The 25,169-nt window shown below is 39.5% G+C and overlaps 1 protein-coding gene across 1 annotated transcript in view; it reads left to right on the top strand.

Moving 5' to 3' along the window:
* The window catches only part of MED13L (mediator complex subunit 13L), a 164,889-nt gene that overhangs the window by 74,940 nt on the left and 64,780 nt on the right, over positions 1-25,169 (top strand). The window contains exons 3-4 of the mRNA XM_054288630.1: positions 5,173-5,257; positions 9,577-9,660. Coding sequence (XP_054144605.1) covers positions 5,173-5,257; positions 9,577-9,660 — 169 coding nt within the window. The remainder of the gene's footprint in view (positions 1-5,172; positions 5,258-9,576; positions 9,661-25,169) is intronic.

The following is a 25,169-nucleotide window of genomic DNA, read 5'->3' as shown; positions in this document are numbered from 1 at the left end:
TTTTTATGGGTATAATATAGTTTTTCAGAATTAATGTACCATTGCATTGTGTTGTTACTCTCTTAACTCAATTTTTTAGGAGAAATGATGCTTCAAAATGCTCGTTGGTTTTTGAAATATTGTTTTAAGGGTACGCTAATAAAAATACAGATGAAAAATTAAATGCTTGCTTTTAGTAATTTTATGTCTGATTTTGTCAGAGTTGTTTAGCCATGTGTTTTTAAAACATTGAAAAAACCTCACATCCCTCATATTTCATGGCAACAAGGAGGCAAAATATCAAAGGCTAGGAAGGAGCATGTGCTGCTCTGAATGCGAATCTTGAGGAGCTGAGTAAGTCCCTGTCCTCAGCAGTTTGACATAGTAATCTTCCCTGGAAGTAATCTCCTTGTCCCATGTGTCCTGCTTTAATCTATCAGTATTTCTGCAGTGTGCAGCAAGAAATTGATTTTCAGTAATTTTAATGGCTGAATAACTGGTGCTGTCCCAGAGTGTTTTTTCATATTTGCAGTGGCCAATGTGGTAACTGAGGGCAGTGTTCTGGATAATGGGTTTCATTAGCTCTGATGCCTGAGGTAAAAAAGCAGTAGGTGGGAATAAAGCCTTGTTTTTGATGTCTAGACGTTCATTTCAGCTGTTGCTGCAATATGATACATTAAAAGGAAATATGTAACATAGCTCTGAGGAAATATGTATTCTTTGAAACTAATTCTGCTTTTAAACTGCACAAGGCAGTGTGACCTGAATTATTAAAATGTGGGTGGCTGGATTTCTTAAAGGTATAACTGTCTCTGCAGCACCGACACAGCCTCGACTTGCCTCCTCTCCTTCCTTCCTATATTTCTTTTAAGTAAAATATGTCAGTTTGGCCACTGAAGCAGAACAGAGATCTTATTATCTTTCCAGTATCTCTGCTGGGAGACCTAAAATTATTGAAGTATTTGCTTTGATATTTTGCTGTGACTTCTCTCCTTGAAATTTTTATAATGGATCTTTTTTTTTTTTTTTTGAGAACATGGCTGGCTTCATAAAAATTGTTGGACACTTTGAAGACCTTAATATCTCTGACTTGAAAATAAAAGAGATCCCAAGCCAACTAATCTGCTCATTAATGTATGTTTAAATTATAAATTTCCCATGTAAATCTAAATTATTGTAGTTGTCTTTCATTCTTTTAACATTTGATCTGCAAGAATAAACATAAAAATCAGCACAAGTATTTTATTCATTTTTTGAACCTATGAAAACAAAATCATAACAAATGCCTAAAAACTTTATATATTAAGGCTGTTGATTAATTCCCATTCTGTTTGAACACCAGCAGTGAGATTAACACTTCCACTGTTATCCATTATAAGTGTCAGATACACGTTTTTCTTGTCCTGGATTTTCTGCTATTCTTGATAGTTTTTTTTCTGAGAATCCAGATTTTTAGAGACAGAACATTGCTAGACTTAGTGGTTTATTTTGGGAGCTAATTTAATTTTAAAAAAATAACAAAACATAACTAAGGAAAGCAGTTGCTTCTTTTGCTGAGAAATGACGTGGTGAAGTTCTCCCTCTGCTGCAGAGCAGTGAGAAGGGGATGAGCTGCCTGTTAAAGTAAAAGCTTCTCCCAGGTGTTGTCCTTCTCCAGAGTGTACAGAAGCTTGCATAGGGTAGTTAACATACACAGAAATACATGGATTTATACAGAGAGCTATAGCTACCTGTGTGCACAAACCTGTCCCCGTGGAGGAGCAGTCACCTGACAGATCACCCTGGTGAGAAGGAGCCTGGGCTCCTGGAGGTCACCCAGGCTGACCCCTGCCCAGGATGGGGTTGCTGCAGACAGGGATCACATCAGCCATGGCTTTGTCTCCCCATGGCCTGGCAAGCAGTGACCCACAGCTTGTCACCTCTGCTTTGCTGCCTCTCCAAACTCATCCTCTGCTCTGACTTCCATGGAGGAAAATGGTGCTCTGTTGTGTTTTCCCTCACTAAAACATTCCATCTGTCCTTGATTGTTCTCCTAGAAGTTCTCTGTTTTGGAAGATGCCTTTCACACCTGTTGTTCAGTGTTGCATTTGTTGGGTCTAAAGAGAAATATTTCAACTGAAGTAACAGAAATGCCTCCAGGACAGGCCAGAAGTGTTCCCAAGTTTTGGAACCTGCACAGCACCTGTGTTCTGCTGGCTGTGCCTGGAAATGCTATCAGGAGCATGGGAAAGCTGAGGGGGGCTGGAGCTGAACGTTTTGAGTGTTAAAAGCATTAGAAATCATCATGTAGAGAGACAGAGACTATTTCCTAGGCTTCAATTTGCTATAAGGAATTTCAAATACTCTTCAAAATCTGAAGTCTAGTTAAATAATAAGTGTCAGGGGCTTTGGAATTTACAAGGATAGTCTAACCTCTAGTGTTTTGCCAGGCTTTTTTATTGGTCACCATATGCATCCTGAAGTTGTAACTTGCTCCAGTCATTTCAACACTTTTCTTGTGGAGTCTGGATCAGGGAGCCAAAGAGCAGAGAGAAAGTGAAATGCTGCACTTCTAATTTTTTCTCCTCATTTTCATGGCATCGGACATATGTACATGCGCTTAATTGTAAGATGTACTTTTTTAGTAGGATAAAGAAGCATTAGAGATAATTACAGTAAGTATAGTGCTTTAATATAGCTGGGAATTAAAGGCATTATTTATTATAGGAAAATGGTTATGGCAATGTCTTATGATACACTTAGAGTTAAATTTAATAGGGAAGTAATTTTATTTCCATTTAATATATAATTTATGTGAATTCTGTGTACTATGAAAGGCAGTTTGGAAAATTACAATATTGAGGGTTGATACCACTCCAGATTTTCCCCTTTTCCCTGTCCCACTCCACTGCTGCTCCTCAGCCAGTCTGACCTCATGGCACACTTGACCCTTGGGACTTGGCTGCAAGGTTAACATTGCTTTTCCCTGCTTTTCCTTGGATTTTGGACACCTTCCTCTCAACCATTTCCTCTGCTGAGTGCAGGACAGCCATGGATGCAGCTGTGGTGGTGGGTAGGGAGGGGGAGTGCTGCCAGTTTCCATTCCCTCATCCAGTCCCTCCTGCTGGGATGTGTAGTGCTTTCATGTCCGGGATTGTGGAGGAATAACAGGCTGGGGTAGCCCAGGGAAACTGAGCAGGAAAAAAGAATACAGGTGATGTCCAGACACAAAAGAGTTCTGGATTAAAATTACCCCAACTCTACAGAATATTACATTCAGTGGTGTAAAGCAGTGTGATCTGATCTGAATTCTTCTGAAATGGCAAAATTATACTTGCAGAAAATAGTTCTGAGAGATGATATAAGCTGTGACAGGGTCCTGTTAGTCTGTTGTGTATACCTAGGAGTAGGTAGGGAGTTAGGATTGAGAACTTCAGAACTGGTGGTGGGAACCTGTAAAATCAGACTTGGTTCTTGTCTCCCTTATTTTGCATGAAGTTCCTAAAGCAGGGGCAGTACTGGCAGTACAGCCTAGCGAATTTATTTTGACTTGTACAGGTTCTGTCAATTTCATGATGTTGTCCAAAATTTTGATTTTTTTAATTTAAATACTGAATTTTCATGCAGGTGTGATCTCTCATAGTGTAACTAATCTGTAGCTTTTCATAAATTTGAGGATTATGAATTTTTTAAGTGCAAGACTCGACCTGCCTCGGAGCTTCTGGGGCTTCAGTAGTTCTGAGCTGTTGAGAATTTATACATCAATGGCTCTGACCGTGCACGGGGGTTGTGAGTCCCTTAAGCACAGTGTTTTACCCATGAAAGCAGAGTTCTGTGCAGTAAATAGCCGTGGCCCATTACATCCTCGGTGTCAGCGAGGCTGGCAGGCATTAAAGGGCCTGCAGTGGTTTCTAAGGAAAAGCTCCTTGGCTGCTGCTTGTGCCCGGGGGCACAGGTCTGTGTCTCCATTCTCCCAGCAAGTCCTGTGCTGTCAGATAAGGTGATTTTAGGTTCTAAAACCCGGCTTTTTCCATTCTGCACGAAGAGAGAGGCTCTGTTACCGACATTAACATATCACAACATTGCACATGCAAAAAATATTCCTTTTCTTGTCTGAGTGTGTGAGTTACAGCTCCTGCAGAAGCAGCAGAACAGTGACTCGAGGCTTTGAAGGCTGCTGACAATATTAGTATTTTCCATGGAGCACTAACTCCTTAGAAGCTTGCCTTTAAACATGGTTGTAAACTATGCTGAGATAATCATCTCTGAGCGATAGACGCGCTGCTGGGAGGTCTCGTCCTGCAAATAGGCCAGGGAGGGGTGTGAAGTATTCAGCGCTTTTAAGGTGCAGTAGAATTTTATGTTTGCACTTTTAAAGATTTGCCGACTACTCTTGTGAAATTGAAATGACAGAACTCAGGCAATTAACGAATTCTTTCTCCTTGAAAAAGTTGTTTTATCACCTGTTTTCACTCTGCGTTTTCTGGCTGAGTAAGATTTAGAATCTGGTAGAGGCATACCAGAAATAGTGCTACTCCTGGTAGTTTTAGCACCCAGAAGCCGTGAGTAAGGACAGCAGATATTTCTGAGGGTTGTCTGTCCTTCAGGTGACTAATTCAGGCTGCATTCTACTCTGAGAGATAATTAGACTTACTTTTTTAAACTCGGAAATCTCTGCAGATCAGTACTGAGTGTACAGTTTTTATTTTGGTGTAAAATCTGCTGTGTATTGCTAAAATTGCAATAGTTGAAGTCAGTACAATGGAGGAATTTCACTTGAGTGTGACAGCGAGAGGTTCAGGGGAGTTGTTTCATGTTGTTTCAGTTATGTAAATTGATTTTACACCTTTAATGATTGACTTTGTTTCTTGATTGTCGGCATCTGTGGTTAAGTTTTAAAGGATCTCTCAGCAGTGGTGGCAAAGAATGATCGTGCATTCTTCACCCCTGTACTTGAATACGGAATGCTACAAACAAATGGGTTTGCTTTTATGCTTTTGTGTTTGCTTCTTCTTTTTTTTTTTTTTTTTTTTTTTTAATTCAAAGGCTGCGTCTTCGGCAAGTAAAGATTAAAGCTGCTCGGGTGATATAGGTAATAGTTGAAATAGTTTAATGAAACATGCTACTTTGAAAATTAAAGCTGTTGAAGATATGTTTTGGATAAATGTTTGTATTTCCTTGTTCTGAGCATATTGACATTTTGTGTTTTTGTAGTGGTGGAAGAAGGATTCTGGGAGAATGGACTTTCCTATGAGTGTAGGACCCTGCTCTTCAAAGCAATTCATAATCTTCTGGAAAGGTAAGAAAAACTCTAGTGCTCTCAAATATTTCATTTGGATACTTAAAATCATACAGGATACCTACAGAGCAATTATATTAACCTACATTTTTTAGAGTTAGACTTTGAATCCAAGAGAACAGGATAGAGATGAGTCTCTTAAGTCATTGACTCTGGTAATTTATCATAAAATGCTGTGCAAACAAATTCAACACTCATATAAACAATAATGTTGATACATATTTCTGCTCAGATTTTTGCTAAGGAGTTGTTTTAAAAGCAAAGAAGGGGGAGTTTTCACCTTCTGCAAGTGCTTAGAGAGTGTAATTGTATCTGACCTTCACTGCCTTGATGAGGTTAAATGATACATATCTTAAAAGCTCTTAACTCTCTTCTCTCAATTATCCTGGTTAAGTGAATGTTAAAATTTGACTACATTTGTGCACAATATTCAAAGTGAAGCTTAACAGTTCCTTGCTCTGATAAGCTATATATATATCTATATATATATAGATAGATATAGATATATATCTATATATATATATATATAGTCATATATATATATATATATGACTTGACTGCAGAGTTATCCTGTGATTAGTTAATACACTTATGCCCTTTTTCTTCTTAATCCAGCTATCACCTTTTAAGGTTACCTTGTTTTCTAGGCCCATTGAGTGGGACATGGCATCTTGGGCTGTATAATTTTATTCTTTCTGTTTCTGCAGTTCTTCAGGTCATCATCACCTTCCTGTATTACATCCTAGTTCTTACAAATTTGGATATCTTCTTACAATTAAATGTTATTAGACTATTCCCACTTTCTCTGAGGTTTTAATAATAATAATAACAACAACAAAATAGAATGCACCTTTGTGTTGCAGTAATTTTGTAGAATGCAGCCTTGGATATTTTTTCTTTCAGAAAATAAGCAAATGGAGAACACTTTCATCTTGTCTCATTTAGTGTCCTGTTTGCTTTGATGTAGATTTACTGGTAATGAGGTTTGCATTATGTTCCCGAGGCTGTGTTTCCATGGGGTGACTGAGTTACCTGTGTGCATATCCCCAGGTACAAGGATTAGTTGTTGTATTCCCTGTTTTCTATCCCATCAGTCTCTTCAGGGGATTTTTATAAAACTTGTAGGGTACTTAGAATGAATGAAAGTATAAAAATTAAATTCCAAGTCTAGAATGTTCATTAGTTCTTTTGCAGCTGTATAATATAAAAGGGAAAATTAATTTGATGTGTGTTTATTAATCTGTAGTACCCAGCCAGCTGACTTTTAAGTGTAAAGTGGTTAATTTTATTCTTTGGACCTCTTTAAACTTGTGAAATAAATTTAATTTCTTTTTAATATATAACTTAATTGAAATCAGTTGGCAGAGTCAGCAGAACTGTTCTGTCCAGCTGTGACTGGAGTCTTTTTCTTCCAGCAGTAGTTGGTGAACACACCTCAGGTGTTTGCTGACAGCCTCAGTTCATGTCCTGATAAACTGAAACAATTCATGTCACGATAAGATTATATGATTAATGTTGTGATAAGATGATATGATTAATGTTATGATAAGCTGATATGATTCATGTCATGATAAGCTGATACAACTCCTGCTGTAGTTCCCACCCTGGACATGAGCATCTTCTCGCTGCTCTGCTGACTACAGTTTCTACACTTTATTAGTTGAATTTAATTCAAGTTATTCACTTTTTATTTATTATTTTTAATTGGCCTGCTGTACCATATCTGAACTTAACGTAATAATTACTTCATTTAAAGTAATAGCAGCATGTGTGCAGGCTTTATTAAATAGCACTTTAACCTTTAAAGTCCTATTTTAGCCGGTGTTCAGGAAAAGCCCCATTAATACAGCAGAAGGCTTAGATCCAGTTCTGGCCCATCAGTGCCGGGTGGTGCCGGCGGTTGCGGTTTTGCAGGGTTTGGGGTTTATTTCGTGTTTATTTTGCTGGAGGCTGAGGGGGATCGGCCGTGGCGGGAAGGAAATGGCGGGAGGAGGAGCCATGAGGGGGGAGCGGCCCCTCATGGAGAAGCCCGAGGGTTCTGTGGGGACAACTTTGACCTAACTCTGGCAAAGTCAAGAAAAATGGCTTTTACACAACTGATTGTGTTTTATTTTTTAAAAATTTTTCCCTCCCCCCCGCACATTGAAGCTCAGATTATGTTAATTGGCAATATAGAAAACATTACAAGATTTGAGGGATGAGTACTCAAAATATTACGGTGTCGTTTTGTAATGATTGGTGTGCCCTTGGCAGGTCATTTTTTCATGGAAAAATCAGAAATACAGGAGGTCAGGCACCAGTGAAGAGCTGGAACAGCTGCGCTGCTGAGGGACGGATCGCCCAGCCCTGAGGGGGGAGAAAAGCCAGGACCTGCGGGGTGTTTCATGTCTTTATATCATTAACTAACTGCTTTTTATGACCATGTATTAGTGTTTTGTGGTTGTTTTTTTTTTTTTTTTTTTTTTTTGTCACAAGTCCATTGTTGCAGCTCACTGTGAAAGACTAGGTACCTTTAGTGCTTATACAGCAAAAATAACCATACTATCGTGAACTGCCCCCCCGGCTGCATCTGAAATCCATGCTGCTGCAGGCATGGCTCTGATTTTATATGGGATTATTCCTTAAATAACCCATGATTTAGTTTAGCATGGAGGGTTGACTGATTTTTAAGGACAAATCTTCCCATGAAGACTTTTTTTCTAGGAAAGCAGCATTAGCTTGAGGCAGTTAAACCTGCTGTGGTGAGACACAGCAATGTGGCATTGAAGTGTGTGCGATGGGAAGAGTTTATTGCATTTTTTTGCTACTACAGATTATTTTCTTTAGGGATCTGATGTAAACTTCACAGACTTCCTTTTGTTTGTATAAAACATGCTGGCACTGACAGAGTCTCTGATAGCAAATATTTCCTAGGGAAATAGTTGCTGAAGCTTTTTTTCCCCACCTCTACTAATGTCTTTAGATCTCTGCTGCCTTAGCTTTCATAGTCAGTTTAAGATATTGGTTATTCATCTGAAGTAGATTATTTTTGCTTTAATTGAGAAAGTGCTGGTAGAATTTTCTTCAGCTTTAACTTTAGAAAGTCCTGCCAAGTTTATACAGAAAAATTAGGAGCATATTAGTATTTACGTTGTCAGTCGTCCATTTCCTGTGTCTTCTAGGTATGCTTTTGAAGTGTAGATCACACAGCTTTTTGAACCTTGCAGAATGTACTTGCCCAGAAAGTTTCATGTGATTTTTAGGTTTTTTTCCCTTTTGTTTTGGCTAATCTCTAGCAGCTGCTATAGAAATAAACTATTGGAAAACTTAGAAGAGAGGAAAAATCCAATTCTTTCATCTGAATAAAAAATACTGAATAGATGTGAAATGTATGGGCAAGGCTTGCATATTACTTGTAATGGTGTACAAATAACCAGTTTTACAGAATTTTTGAAGCATATTATTTACCTTACTGAAAAATATGCCTTAATTATGAATTTCTGTGTGTGATCCCTTGGGCAGCATGTTCGAGTGTACATGTTTAATGTATGAGGCATACTCAGGTTTGGCAAATTGCTCCTGTGATTCATCTGCACAGGTGGACTTAGAAAGGCACCAGGCACTCCCTAACTTGTCCATTTAAATTGGGTATTGATCACTTTGAGTCCTCACTGTTGGTTTTTTTTTTTTTAAAGAATATGCAGTTTCTAAAAAGAAACTGTGGACTCTTAAAGGGACCACAGAAAATGGAACTTATTGCTCTAATTTTGGTGATGTGGGAGTATATTTGATGAAGTGAGGTTTCTGACAGAGGGAGCAGTAATTGTGGGAGTTTCAGCACCTGAAATCATGCTGGGGATCATGTGAAGGGAAAATTGAATCCTTGTTAATATTCCCTTAATGCAATTTTCTGTCATTCCTATACTGTACTATTTATGTGCCAAAATAAGGGAATGCATATTCTTTATCATCTGAAATCTGAAAGACTGGATAGAAAAGAATCAGTACTAATGAATGGCCTTTGTTGAAGAAGAGGAGTGTGAAAAGTAGAATGAGGGATCAGTCAGCAAAAAGAGTAGCACAGAGTGGAAAAGATTGTGGCAAAGGTGAGGGGAAAATGCATGTGTGAAGTTCAGCATCAGTGACAACATCATGATGTGGGGCAGGGGTTTTCTGTGACTGATGTGGGAAAACAAAAAGTGGAACCCAAAACCTACAAACTTTTATTTCAGTCTGATTGAAATTCAGCTGCTTAATCCCTCAGAGTCACTGTCTTCAAAGGCTCCCTTTAATTACACTGTTAGATGTAACTAGTAATTGTTGCTGTAATTGTTTTCTAGGTGCCTGATGGATAAAAACTTCGTAAGAATTGGGAAATGGTTCATACGGCCCTATGACAAGGATGAGAAGCCAGTTAATAAAAGGTAAGGAGATCTCTGCATCAAGTCCTGCTCCTGTCAGTGTTGTGGATTGTGGGGTGGTAATTGGATGCTGAATTTTGGTGGTAGTTTCCCTGCTTCTTTTGCCATGTAACAAGTAAAAGCACAGACACTGTGTTCACATCAGTAATACATAGAAAGCAATTAAGTAAGTTTTCAGGCCTTGTTATGATAATTTAAGATAAGAAGGCGAGGTTGGTATTTATCCATTAGCTCCATAGAAATGTCACATTTATTAATATCTTTTGAGCAGCATCTGCCTTTTCCTCTCATTATACAACAGAATTGCAGGCAGTTATAACAAATTATTTTAATTTCTGGACACTAAACCCCAGGCTGACATTTTAAGCTGTAAAATAAGTCATCTATAGATTTCCTGATTTATTTTCCTTAAAGATGCCACCCTCGATACACGGCTTTCCCTGCTCAGGCAGGCTGACAGATCAGACCTATAGGAGTGATTAATGTGCTTCTCCCACAGCAACACAGCCATGGAACAGGGGTAGCTGGCTCCCCTGCTCGCTATTTCCTCTCGAGCTCTAAAGGTTACAATGTTCTCAGATCTTCTGGTACTTGCATTTATAGTCATCTGCTAAACAAGTTCTGTCAAAAATAATCTGAGTTAAGCTGAAACACAGATTTTCTAACGGGAATCATTTTGACAGAACTGGGTTAGGAAGTGACTAAACACGCAGTTATGCTGGGAGATTTGAAGGTAATGAGCAGTGGAGATGAAGTGGGGTGGCAACTTCTTCATCCATCCAGCGCAGCTGCAGTCACACAGCGTCTGATGGCAGGGTGGGGACAGGTGGAAATCATCCTGCACATCAGACCTGTCTTTTTCCTCTCATTGTGATCTCACTGCTAGCTTTAGCTGCAGAAATGTTACAGTACAATGCTACAAACCGTTGGCTTCCTTCAGTAGCAACTACCTGCTTATAAACTGCATTTGGTTTTGAGAGAATTCAGGAACTGACCATGGATTTGTCTCCTTTCTAAAACCTGAAAGTGTTAACATAGCTTGGAGTTACCTGCTTTGTTACTGTTTACTTTGTGGCTGACACTGTGTGTGTGTAACCTTTGATTTCACAGTGATCTGATGGCAAGGAGCCATGGAAAGGTCCAGGTTTTTCCATAGCTTCCCCTGTCCTGGCTGTGCGTAACCACCTTTCTCCCTCATGTTTTCCCTGCTGCTTTTCTGATCATACCAACATCAGCTTAATTTTCTGCAAGATTAATTCCCTTAAGTGACGTAAGTAGGGGTCAATTCCAGTTTGTGGAAAAGAGAGGCAGCTCCTTTCAGCAAAAGCTGTTTGTTTTATCCACGTCATTGCAGCCTGAGTGCTCAGATTAAATGTGCTTGTGAGTCTCCTGCCTGTTCCTGGTGTGTATCAATTTAATAAATTAAGCATCTGATACAGTAGATGATGTCTGTCAAAAACAGCAGCAGCACTGGCGTGGGAGGTAATGTCACCTTAGAATTCTGCCAGATTAGTAAATCCTGTGTCTGATTTATGTGTGTGTAACACCAAATCAACCTGCACAGTGAGGGTTCTGTAGGGGATAATTGCATTTGTAAACAGAAGTGCAGTCTGCACGTAAAGAAATCTGGCCTGGAAGATGTCACAAAACCTGAGTTCATGTTAAACTCAGTTTGTGTTTAAAGTATTCCATATATAAATCTGACACTGAGGATTTAAGGGTTGGAGGGTGCACTCTTGATTTGAAGAAGATAATGCTTGTTGTTGGTTGAGGGAAGGTGTTTGTTTCTCTCTTTATTTTTATAAAGTTCTTGTCACTATAGATCCTTTGGATATGCACCATTTCAAAAGTGTTTATGTAGCAATAATAATTATGCCTAATTTGAAATTTTGGATTTTTTCAGATTTTTTTTTTTTTTGCCATATATATATAACATTAAATTAACTAATCTTCCTGAAAGATTGCAGTAAAGACTGCAAAAATGGACAGTAAAGTCAATTGTGGACAGTAGCAACAAGTAGAAGGAGGCTTTGGGGACTAATCTGTCCAGACACCTTTTATTTAATCTTTTAAGCTTTCTCAGCATAACACAAAAAGCTATCTTCACAAATTGATTCATGTTAATTCCAGATAAATTCTTTGTGAAGCTCTTGGTCTAAGCAGCAGCTTGTTCTAGATAAAGCAATAAGGAATCATTGCAGGAAAGAGACCAACTGAGGTATTTTAACATTAAACCTTAATAGCCAAAAAAAGACAATTTATAAAATATTACTTAAAGCCATATTATTATATAAAGTAATAGAAATAAGTTGCATGTGTGTACAGTGGTCAGATTGGAGTCTGGGAACTGGCAATCCCTGTTGTAAACACCTGCTCTGTTCTCCTTGAGTGTGGAAAGAGATCTGTATGGATATATCCCCCTTGAATGGTGGAAACCAGCAGGTGTCTTTCTGCTAGAGAAACAGGGCCATCTCTGAAGTCTGCTTTTCTACTTTTTTGCTTGTGGCAGAGTTGCTCATCTCAAGTTTCCAATGTCCAGAGTTACTGATGCCATGTCAGGAATACACTGAGGTCCTGGGCTGGATGTAAGTGAACAGGGAAGGAATTAAAAATCAGGGCTGGCTTTCAAGGAATAAAGTCCTTCAGGGCCTGTGGTTTTTGTGAATGGCATTAAAGGAGAGGGATGGGAGGGCTGTGATTTCAGAATGAAGTCAAAGATGAAGTGGAGCATGGCAGTGGCTGTGACCTACTTATGCTGAGATGTGAGAGGGAGGCCTAAGAACAACAGAGGGCCTGGCCTGCCTTCCCAGGCAGTGCTGGGAACTGAGTGCAGGATGAGCTTTGCTGCTCTTCCAGGAGGACTGAGGGAACAGCAGAGGGAGTTCCAGACAGATCCCCGTATGCTTGTGTTTTGTTTTGCTTTCAGTGCAGACCAGATGCTTTTGACAGGAAATTTAGTGCAGAACTTGTGGGTTTCCTTTCCTAAGTATCTTCAGTATTATGTGTCACTTCCTAAATAATTCTACACATTTTATTGTCATCCTACAGCAGTGTCTAAAATAGGTTTCATGCTACTGAAGGGAAATGGCAAACTCGATTATTTTTTCACACAGCCTTCTAAAGGAGATCTGTGTGTTTGGAGTTCACAGAACTTGTCTGATCTGAGGCATTGGTAGTGCCTTTCACTGTATGATGAAAATTCATTCTCACAGTCTATATGGGGTTTTTTTTTGGTTTTGGAAAGCATCACAATGAAATGTTAAACAACTTACTGAAAAGAAAAAATGATGACCATCTCATGTAAGAATCTTTGCTGATTGTTTTAGTGATTGTTTTCTTAGTGTGAAGGAAATTCAGGGGGAAATCAGTTTATTTTGAACTGTATGAGCAGCTTAAGTTGTTAAGCTGTTTTTAATGAAATTCCATGTAAAGAACACATGAAAAAAATAATTGTTGCTTTTTGTAGCTTAAATAATTTATGGGTCATCCCCTCTTCCAAAAGTGTGCTGGGTATATTTTTAGCCTTAAGAAGAAAACTACTCCATCAATAAAATATTTAGAATTAGAGTTTGTTCCTCTCCTTGTTACTCAGTGAGAAGGCTGACAGGTAGGAACGGGGTTTAGGCAGCTCCTGTGCCCTCTGTGAACCAGCATGGATGGGGGCGGTGGCATTGCAGTCAGGCTGCAGGGACATGCAGCTCTTGGACTGCCATTCCCAAACATGTTTCTAGCTGTCACTGTCCCATACTTGACAACCTCATGTGATGTGCTAGAACTCAGAGATCTCGAGTTGTGAGTGCATGGGTACCTTAATAAATATCCAGAGCATTCCATGTCAGCTCTTGTCCTGTAGACCTAATCCAGGAACTTTTCCCTCTGTAAAAGCTCACTCAGTGCATCCACAGCCAGTTTTGGTCAAAGCTGTGTTCACTTCTGTGTGAACATGAAAACTGGGCATTAATCAGTGCCATCAAAATCTGAAGGCTGCAGACACTTAAAGCACTGCTGCCTCTCTCAGATCCTTGAAATCATCATTGCCTTCAATTTCCTGGGAGTAGCCATAGGACTCATCCAGGGAATACCTAAATCAGTGGTACCAGAGTTGACACTGAGCATTGCTGCAAGCTGCACTTGCTTTGTGCCACGCCAGGAACTCCTGCCAGTCAGGTCAGTGTCTTCACATGGAAACATCAGGGTTGGGGAGCCTGGAGAAACAGTGGAAGCACCAGAGCACCTTGGCTGAATCCCACACAGAGCTTTGCTCCTGGCACAGAAAATGTCTTCTGGCAAATGGCACTCAGGTGTTTCATTACATGGTGACATAGTGCAGTAAAAGCACAGTAAAATAAGTTGAAGTGCTCTCTTTAAATTTTTATGAAGATTTGAATTCCTCAGCAGAGAAAAAAGTAACTGACTGTGCATGTGCAGTTTGCTGTGATGCAGTGAGGAGGGTTTTATTTCCTTGGCTCTGAGAAAAAGAAGTCTTATAAGTTATTTTAATGCTGCACATTTGTTTACTTGTATTTTAGCCATCTTAAAAAATTCAGCAATGTGATCATAAATGTGCCTTGGAAATGGTGTCTAGGATGCTATGGTAATATATATGTACAGTATTGCCAACACCAGTATAAATGAGGAGAGACTAGGCAGCAAAATAATAAAAATCAATCTGACTTAATTTTAAATAATGTGTTCTTATTCCTGACTTGTCAAAATAAATGTGATGGAAATATGGAGTAATAAGAAATACTGTGTATTTTCCAATAATTCTTCGTACCTCTGTAAAAATAAGCTTTTCTATTTCAGTTTAAGAGGCTTAATTCCCAGAGAAATATTTTCATATTTTCAAGGTTTAAGTTCTGAAATGTTATGTACATCTTTGTTGAGTTTCTTCTGAGGATTACTTATGGTTTCAGTAAAACCCTACACCAAGTTGGTGTGCTATATCTGTGGCTGGTGTTATTTTAATTGGTAATCTTGTGTGTGCTAAAGCTGAATTAACTCTTAGTTACTCTGAAAAATTGTGTAGTGTACCCAATGTGATATAGTCTGCATTTGTATTTTAGCAGAAGAAATAGTTCTAAACCAGAGATTTTAAAATAAGTGTTTCCACGTGCATTTTTCAGGCAAAAGTTGCAAATACATGAAGGTGAGATCAAGGTGTTCTTGATATAAACATGCTTATGTTTACAGAGTTTTCCAAGCAATTTAATATCATTTTATTCAAGTGTATTAATCTAATGCCATTAATAAATATAACATATTTTTATGTTTTATAGGCAAAACAACAAAATATTAGTAGCAGCTTAGGGTTACTTAAGGATACTATTATCATGTTTTGGGAAAAGGCTATTCAAGCACTACCATTTTAATAACTTATCTATTCTTATATATGCTACTGGTAGTCTTGGATTATTTTGTGTGTTTATATTTCTGGAAACTTGTATGTAAAATTCTTGATTGAAAATGTTAGCACACTGTGCAGGGAAAAAGCATTTTGGACTGAACATCTCAATGTTCATGTGCTTTATCACCAAAGGAACCTTCCAGATAAGCTATAAATTAAGGGATATTTGGTATTCAGTTGTGTTTTTATTGGTTTTTTTTTATTTACTAAGGAAGATAATAAACCAGTATTCTCTAAAAGCTGGTAAGAACCGTGCTGGGGCGTGCTGTAAAATTCCCCTTGCTGTTTGAAGAGTGTGACCCAGTTTGCAGAGGCTGAGCCCAGCTGTGCATGGGGCGTGGGGCGGCCTTTGTGCGCTGTCCTTCAGGAATGGAACCCAGCAGCTGGAGCCCCAGGCCCCGGCCTTTTCATCTCCTTCCCTGGCTAAAACCATTGAAAACACAGCAGCAAAGCAACCCCAGGCACCGATTCTTCAGATTCCTTGCCCCTTGCCAATCGGGATAATGTCCTTGGAACAATAGAAGGGCTCCCGGCATGGGGTCGATGGTGAGATGTCACTGGAGCTGTGCTTCCAGTTTGCTGCATGTCCCTGCTCCAGCCAATTCAGGTGATGCTGTGCAGTGTCTGACCCTGCTGCTTGCTGAGGGCGTGGACCTGGGCCAGCCAGCTCAGATAAAGCAGCAGGGATGTTGGAAGGTGTGTGAGGGCTGTTCAGTCATGTCATAGCTTGTGTTCTGGTGATAGAAGTGAGGTAGAAGTTGTTTCTTCACAAGTGCATCCTTGGTAAGAGAGGTTCTGTGGCTGGAGTGAGCTCCTGTCTGGATCATCTCAGTGCTGCTGCTGCAGCTGAGAGGGCACTTGGCCGGTGTGTCTGCAGTGCCTGTGTGTCTGCAGTGCCTGTGTGTCTCTGGCAGCCAGCAGGAGCTCAGAGTCCCTCCTGGCACACAGGAATTCCCAGCAGGAGGCAGCAGGGTTGGTGCTCACAGAATAATCCGGTGGGGCAGTGTCTTGTAGAAGGATCTATGTGAACTCCAGGGGTTTGGCTCCCTCATAAGCTTCCAGCACAGGAGGCAGATAGAACCAACATCCTGACCAACATCCCCCAGTCTGAAATGAACTGGTAGCAGATTCTCATCCCTTTCTGTCCTGAGAAAGAAGAATTCCATCATGCTATCTGCTTCCAAAGGCACCCTCATTGCTGGGCTGTGTTTGAGCCAGGACAGACATGACATTCAGGGTGCTGTCACAGTGTGTCACAGTCTGATCTTTGTGAGCTACCCAAGACTTTGGATTGCCTTTCCCCCTCTGAAATACTTGGAATCCATCTATTCTGAGTGTATGTTTGTAAGTACCACCTCCTTGTAGGATTTGGAGGAAGCCAGGATATCCAGGATATGTGTGTTAGGGTATGTTTCCATGTGTTTCCTCTTTTACCATCTGGGGGGGATGTGCTGGCACATGCTTTTATGGATTCCAGTTTATAAGGCAGAAGAGTTGTCTCTGCAGTTTTGAAGTTAAGGATCTTCTTTACTGATTTAATTAAGGTAAATGAACAAATATATAAAGTAAATCCAATAATCTTTAACTTCTGGATTCTGTAAAACATTATTTTGTAGTTATTTTTTTCTGGGCAATGTTATTTATCTATGCAATATTTATATATATAAGGTTACTGGAATGCCTCTATATTTTCTAAATATTTGCATTATTTAATGTAATTGAGAGATTATCTTTACACTTTCTTAATTTAAAAAAATATAGTTATTTAAATGATTGAAATATTTTGCACAAGGAGTGTACGAAAGGCAGGTAGTTTAGGTAAATAAGTTGCCTATTTCTCTGTTTCTTTCCATTTTCATGCCTTATTTTTTATTTGTATAGTTTAGAAGTGATCATCTTCATTAAGTGTTTTTGGATACATTTGTGTCAGATACTTGAACTTCATTAATTATATATGAAGCCTGGCTTAATCAGGACTTGGTGACCAATTAGTGCAGTGCCACTAAAGTTTAAGCTCCTTTTCTCATTATACCCTCAGTACTGGCACCGTGTGTAAAGGATAATCTAAGTGCCCCTGATGTGCTGTTAATGAGATTTGTCAGGGCTCCCAGTTGCACTGTCTGCCAAACACAAGTGTTGTCACTTACTGTATCAGTAATGAATTGACTTAAGGGCTTCTGTAGATATTTGGAGGGCCTTAGTTTGGAATATTTAAATCTGTTGCAACTCTCATTGTAGGTGCAGTGCAGCTCTGCTCCCTGTGCTGCAGGAACCTCAGGAACAGGAGAGAATGGCTTGCCTGGGTGTCTGAAAATTAAGCTGCATTTGGGCCTTAGACTGATTTAAATGCTCATATATAGTCTTGCGAGTTCTGCAAAAACAGTATCACTGTGGGGTTTGTTTTCAGTCCAATTCAGGAAATAAACTTTCTCATATTCACAAATAAAATTGGTGTCCCAAACAAAAAAAAAAAAATCTTCAATCTCTCTCCAAAAACAGGAAAGAAAACTCCAGTTGAAAGCAATTCTACTGAATTATTTCTGTCATCAATAATACCTTTTTCATTTATTTTTCTGATGCTTTTATATCTCTTTTAAATAACTTAATCTTGAATTAAACCTTTGTTTCATAACAGTTATGTAGGTTCTTTATTCTCAAAGTCTGTTTTCTGAGACTTCCCTTAAAAATTTTTGCAAACCCTTATTTTCTGAAGACTCAGACTAAAATGGTGGTGACAGGGGAATGGTTTTAACTGAAAGAGAGTAGGTTTAAATTAAATGTTAGGAATGTGAATGAAATATGAGAGTGGGGAGACCCTGGCAGAGATTGCCCAGAAAAGCTGTGGCTGCCCCTGGATCCCTGGCAGTGTCCAAGGCCAGGCTGGACAGGGCTTGGAGCAACCTGGGACAGTGGAAGGTGTCCCTGGCCATGGCAGGAGGTGGAACAAGTCCTTTAAATACTGCAAAATAATGTGATTTTTGTGCAATACTACATGATCCATTAGGTGCTGTGCAACCAGGTCCCTTGTTTAAGAAATCATCAAATGATAGGAATATAAATGGGCTATTTTATGACTGCTGTGCAGCAAAAAAAGTTATGGAAATGCTTATTTTTAAACACTAATTGTCTGGAACCATTTATAAAGTTGAGCAAAAACTGTATTCATCTTCTGAATGCCTGTAGTGTTTTAACTTAATAAATGGTCAGATTGAGGATAATGACACAGCTTTAAAGTAGCTTTGGTAGAAATTTACTGCTGGTTTAGGAGACAGCAAACGTGAATGAACAGTTGGTGTATCCTGTATAATCTAAACAAGGCTGTATAAAGCAGTTTCTCTGGGTGGGCCTCTAGCACAAACAAACCCCCATCTGAACAGTGAACAGGGAGCTGTAGGCCAGCCTTTCCAAGGCTGAAGTGGACATTGCAGATGAGCAATCTGCTGATACAAACAGTTACTCAGCAGATTCATCTTAAAATGCATCACCATTTGTGAACTCTGTTGGCAACTGAGAAAGCAAAATCCTGAATTTTGGCTGCAGTATGTTGGTGAGAGGACAGAGGTAATGCTCACTGCTTCTCCCTTCTCTTTGCTTCAAATGGCTCATTCTCTTCTCCTGCATAATCACTCTAACCAAACTCTGTCCTGAGCTCAGCAATATTTACTTTTAAACCTGTCTAGAATGGGAGGAGCTGCAGTTGGAGCAATGATGTTTGGTGGGACAAACTGGGTAGAGTTGGATCAGTAAAGTGCATTAAGAAGGCACTGGTTGTTATTCTTGGATGCTCTCTGAGTTGTAGCAAGAGGTACTGACTGGTGACAGGGCTTTTACTTCTCCTCTTTGAGAAATCTCATATGGTTAAAAATAGCTTTTTTATTGAAAAGAGTGGGGCAGGAGGGGGAGGCAGGGAGAGGTTCTAGCAATGGAGGTTCCAGCATTGCCAAAGTAATCTCTGCCAATACTGTGCTTGATGCTGCCATCTACTGCCATCAGGCCTGGGGATGCAGCAGGGATCAGAGCATGGCTTTTCTCTGTGGCAACACGTGTGGTCCTGACTTCTTTGCTGTGATGACATCTCTGCAGATTTGCTGTTCTAAGGCTTGGATGTGGATACTGTTCTTCAGGATGGGAAATACTTCTGGGGTAGCTTATGTGAGTTACAGACAGTTTGCACTACACAGGGAAAAGGCTCTAAGTCCTGACACAGTGTGTGCAGAGATGCCTCAGTGAGTATTTTGGTCAGCGAATTGCAGATGAAGTGTCCTGTGGTCCCAGGTCCTGTGTGCCTTTAAATCCTTGGTGATCCCTGAGGAAAAACCCCACAGGAATTCCTTATGCATCACTGGATTGAGCAATGCCTGTGTGAAACTCACCTGTGTGAGACTTGCAAGATGCTTTCTTCCTGCAGGAGTGAACTTCTGCCTTTTCCCCACACCCTTTCTTCTTGCCTTGTTGTTCAAGTTTTGTCTGGATTTCTGAGAACCAGTCCAGTTTTGGACTGAAAAACAGTTTTCTGGCTGTGCATTGTGTAATGCTGGCCATCTTTAAGTGCAGTACTGCACTGCTAGACATTGGAATATTTGGGTAAATGGAAACTTGCATGGAGGGTTGTTACCTGCCCCTGATTTCTGTCAGTCTGAATGTCATGGTGACAATTTTTGGAGTTTCCTCCCTGGAGGAGTGGGAGGGGGAAGACATTCCAGAGAAGTGGGAGTTGTGGGTGCCTATGTGAAGGATCCAAGGATTTCCAAACTATGGTCCCACAATTGATGATGTGACATGGCTGAGTAAGAGACTAATGCCGATGGCCAGGATGTCTGCAGGCATGGACTGTGGGGAGAAAAATCTTGAAGGACAAGGTGGTAATACAGAGGTAAATTGAATTTTCCACCAGCCAAGGGGATTTTCTGTCTCCTGAGGAAAGCAAGCTGCAAAAATTACTTGGAGGGATCTCTTTTTAATCTCTTTATGTTGCCAGCTGTTAAAGACACGGGGAACTGCAAGTGTTTTTTGGATGATGATGTCAGTACATCTAATTATATAATTTCCATCTGCTGACTGGAAAGCTGATGGAGAAGAGCTGAAGGAAGAACATTAAAATATCTTCCTTTGTTTTCCTTGTTGAAGGATCCAACAGTCTAAAATATGGAACTGGATGCCTAATGTACAGAATTCTCTCTTTTCCACATAATCTGAAAACTAGGAATGCCTGTGTTTGCACACAGTGTTGCTGAAACCATGTTTAGATCTGACATTTTGGAGAGCAGTTCCCTAGGACAGACACATACAGAGAAATTATTTATTGCCCTGCCCAATTCCTAGAAAAAGATTTAATTTAGGAAGGAGTGGAAATGTTGCCTGAAGAGTATCAGATTCTGCCTGCTTTGGCCCCAGCCATGAGACAGATGTAGCATTTGGCCAAGTCAGATAAAAATCAGTGTAATAGTTACTCTGGGCATTTCAGGAAGCTGCCTATGATTATGTGCTTCTAATTTCTTAAAAAGGAATATACCCAGATCCAAAATAATCCCTTACCATAAAAATTGTCTCCAGAAGTGGGACAGCTCAGGGAAGAGTCTTCAGATCCTGTCAAGAATTCAGTTGTTTTTCTGTACACTCGGTCAGGTTCCTGCTGGGTTTGACAATACAACTTGACATATTTTTATGTTTAACAATTGTTGATGAATTTTTCTTTTGTGCATTTAATTGAGTTTGAACCCACACAGAATTTCAGCCTGCATAAATACTTGTTGGTAATTAATACCATAGCTCATCTATGCAATATTGGAAAAAAGGTTGGGAATTTTGGTTTAATTTTTTCATTCATTAGTGTACTTTAGGGCTTCTACTTCCTGTGTGGATGAGAGGATGTAACTCTATATCCTTCTTTGTCTCAAGCCTTTTGATTTTAGTACACATGTGCTCTCTCTGTTCAGTTCATCTCATTCACAATGAAAACTCCTTATGTTCTTTGTATGGAATTATTATTTTTGCCTCCTGTTCATTTTCTTTATGTTTTTTTCTATTGAATTTAATTTTGGTGGGTTTTGGTGGGTTTTTTTTTCCCTGTTGGTTTTTTTCCTTTCCCCTCATCCAGTCTCTGATTTATCTGAGGTTGTACTACAGTTCTTTGCCTTAAATTCTAGTTTTTCCAGTATCATAATCAGAGCAGAATTTGTTTCTGTGCTGTTTGCCTTCTTCTTTTAATTCTCATTATTTAGCCTTAATAATTGTAATGTCTCTTTTAAATGCAAAGTTAAGTCAAGGACTGTGTCTCAATGCTGGAAGAAATCAAAGAGGGCTAAGTGATCTCAGGAGAGGCACTTAAGTAGCTGTAGTGTTTGTATAAGTGAGAGAATTAAAAGAACTAATTAAAGTAAGCTGGAGCACTTTATGAACTGCCCACACAGACCTGTTTAATACAGTTCAGTCCAAACTTGAAGCACTTGTATTGATGGTAAAAATTACAGAGGAAAAAAAAATCTCACTGGTGGAAGTTAGCACAGAGAAAGCAGTTCTAAATGAAGGAATAAAATCTTGTGAACCAGTTGATAGGGAAATTCTACTGGCCAGTCAATTTAACTGTCCATTCCCCCACCCTGTGCATTATTTACAGGAGCTGACACTGTCAGTGACACCAAATCTCTCCTCTTCTCTTATAGTGGCTGTTGTGTGTAATAAAGGGTGCACTGCAGCAGGATTTGCTCTTGTACTGCATTATTCTTAAGGCCACTCTTGTCACAAATCCATGATTGTTCCCATTTGTGTCACACACACATTCACACACTCTGGTAATTTCAACTGCATTTCCATTTCCCTTTATGTAGCATTTATGATCTTTGAAGATTCATTTTGGATGTAAATTACCAGTTCAAGAGTATAAAAAGAGAAATCTATTTAATGTTTCAATTTTGAATGACGGTTTTGCATGAGTGGAGATGATTTACTTTGAGTTAAAAAATAAACCAGTCAATCCTTTTACAATACACTGTCACAATAGAGATCTTGAAATAAGAGTGTTAGTTTGGTGGGGTTTTGTTTTGCTCAAGTTGCAAACAGCAAACCACTGTTTTGAAGCTGGACTGACTGTGGTTTATTGCATATGTTCCTGGAAATTCTTTTGATTACATATTTATATTTAAGGACATCTTCACGTACTGCAGCTTTGTCATTTGTGTAGTATTATAGAAAAATCGAAGTCTCCTGGAGAACAGATGGACCAATAAAGTCTCCACCAAACCTCCATAGTTATTTTAGAACCTATTTCTGGTACAGTGCAATGAACAGCAACAAAGAACTAAAAATAGCAGTGCTTTATTTTAGGCTGTCCTGATGCCTCTCTGCTTTTCTGGCAGTGTGCTTTGTGTCACTGACGTGCTCGTGTGACCTGTCTGCTGCTTGGAGGTGGATTTTAGCAATTTGCTCCCTGTTTTGGTCTGAACTGCTCTAATAAAGCTGAGCACACAATTTCCTTGCTGTAAAACTGCCGAGATTAAACAAGGAAGAAGTGACTTCCACCACCTCTGGAGCCAGGGCGTGTTCTGTCCTCACCGTGCTGGGTTACCAGAGCTCTGGGGATACAGTTGGTTCACACTTCAAGAGTTTCTGAGATCTTTTGAGAAGGTTCAGCAATATTCTCTAAATGAAGACACTGATTATTTGAAGAAATAATATGGACCAACGTCTTTTAAAAATAACAATATTTTCTGTAAATGTTAATAAACAATGAGAATCACACCTGAAGTTCAGTACTTAGGCAGGTGGCAATGCTGCAGTGATTTCATCAGATGCATCCTGCACTGGAATTCCACTGCTTTGTTTGAAAAAGTACTGAGCTGACTTTATTGATGGGATTTTACTGTTAAGCTTTTAAATATTATTACTTTTTCTAAAAGTCTCTATAAAAGCCAGTCAAGTGAATTTTTACATACTGCGCTGGTAGCGTGTTAAACCAAATAAATAGTTAAAGCAGTTGATAGTAAAAAGCACACTGGAAATGTAAACATGGATTAAGCAAGACAAAGATGTGGTTGGTTACACACACAAACCAACCAGGAGATCACAGAGAAGCAGCCCTATTTGTTAAACAGTCAGATGGCACTGCAAAATAATATCAGTGTCATTGTGCCAAAAGCAGCAGATTGCCACCTGGGCTGGGTGAAAGAATCATCTCTGTAGTACTGTTCCAAAATCTGTAAGAGATTTTTATGTTGCAGTTAAAAATCTTGGGTTTGGAGGCAGTTAAGAGCATAACTGTGATTTAATGTGCAGGTAACTGCTTGTAGGGTGTGCTGGCACCATTAGACACCTACTTCATGTTTCTGTCAGTGGGAATTGGGCATTATTTGTTTCTTCAAGATCCTGCTTGGTGTCTTCTTCCCTCTAACAGCAACCAATTGCTTTTAAAATCTAGCTCTGAAGTTGGTTTGTGATGTAAGTCCTGTGTTCAGTGAGTAAAGGATATTAAATCCAAGTGGAGTTCAATATGAAAGCTTTAATTTTGTCACTCCTGTTTACTTTCCTTTGTAGCTTCTCAAGTCATTCTTGTTAAATGAGTGAGGCTAATCCACCTGTTTCTGAGAATGGAAATAGAAATACATTTTGTTGAAATGTTTAATTATGGATAGAATTATTTAGCTCTGCAGTCATGGGGCTGTTTGTGTGCATGTGCACATAATCCCAAGCACAAATTTTATGCACACAGTTTCTGTCAGCATGTTAGAGAATATGGTTTGTGGGCAAAGCCCCTGAGCTGCCACACTGCTCTTCCTGGCTTTCTTGTTTCGAAACAATTCTGGAGCATCTGTCATTGTTTCACACAATTTCCTGTAAAGCTGCCTGTGGCAGTTGCACTCATTCTTTATTACCCAAGGGCTTTGCAAGCTATAAAATAATGTATCTGACTACCTAATAGCCTAATATTCAGCCTTCCCAGGAGAAGGGGGAGTGGAAAGCTGGTTTTACTTTCTTTTTTGCTGACCATGCAAACCTGACCCTCAATGAGGTGCTTTTATCTGTGATGTCAGTGAAGTCAAAGGATTTCCTGTGATAATGGCTTTTCTAGCTAGGAGATGGCTCCTTCCATGCTCCAAAGAATGGCTCTGATCAAATGAGATTCAAGTTCTGCCTTAATACAAATGGCATATCTGCATGTGATTATCTTTTTAACAGCCCCTTGTTTTTTTGCTTTGTTTATTAGTTGAGAGGCCCATTATACTGAAATAAACTGTAAAAGCAGTCCAAAAATGTGATGCCTACGGATGCTGGACTGTGCCTGTAGATCCTTGCTGCATATTCACACACGTTACATCATTGCTATAGATAGATATGTGTTGCTGCTCTTGTTTTTAACTAGATTTTTTGGTTAAGGAGAATAGTTTTTAGATATTTTTAGTTAAAAACCAAAATGCTTATACAGAGGCTCTTTTCTGTTTTGTAGCTGAATACATGAATATTTTTTCTGTAGATTTTTTTCTATAAAAAACCTGAATAACAGTAATTAGAATTAATTTAAATTTCCTAAGCCTAATGGAATTACTTTAAGATCAATATGTGGTGAACACTTCACTCTTAGTTCATTTTGCATGACAACAGTTCCATTGGGGTTACTTATAAAACCTTATTAAGGTATGTTTGAAAAATTAAATTATGCTTGTGTAGATTGGGGCTGGAAAACCCCAACCACAGATCTACTGTACCAGTACACCCTAAAACTTGGTGTTTTCAACTATAAACACACCCCAAACACAACAGAAGACTTGTCCTAAAATATTAATAATTGTAGAGCAAAGGAATACTTAACCACTGTTTAAGTTTTTGTCTTTCAAGTGAGTTTCTTGGAAATAGAAGAATGTAGCTGTAGGTTTGAGGGAAGCCTTGTGAGTGAAGTGAGCTGGGGAGGGCAGTGCCAAAGCCAGGCTTGGGGTGAGCTCCTCCCAGGGAGCAGCAGCAGCACCCAGCAGTGCAGGGAGTTCTGCCCTGAGCAGGGCTGGGAGCTGCCCTGAGAGCCTCAGCTGCACCATCAGGTACTGAGGGTTGTGTGTGATGCCTGCTGGTTTAAGAGTGCTCTGCCTCCTTCCTTGTGGTTGGATTCCTTCAAGTTCTT

The sequence above is a fragment of the Melozone crissalis genome, unplaced genomic scaffold (genome assembly GCF_028551555.1).
Source record: "Melozone crissalis strain CALT ecotype California unplaced genomic scaffold, PUWL_Pcris_2 ptg000063l_1, whole genome shotgun sequence".
In the NCBI taxonomy this organism is placed as follows: domain Eukaryota; kingdom Metazoa; phylum Chordata; class Aves; order Passeriformes; family Passerellidae; genus Melozone; species Melozone crissalis.
The sequence above is the reverse complement of the archived record's forward strand: the minus strand, read 5'-3'. Positions and strand labels throughout refer to the sequence as shown.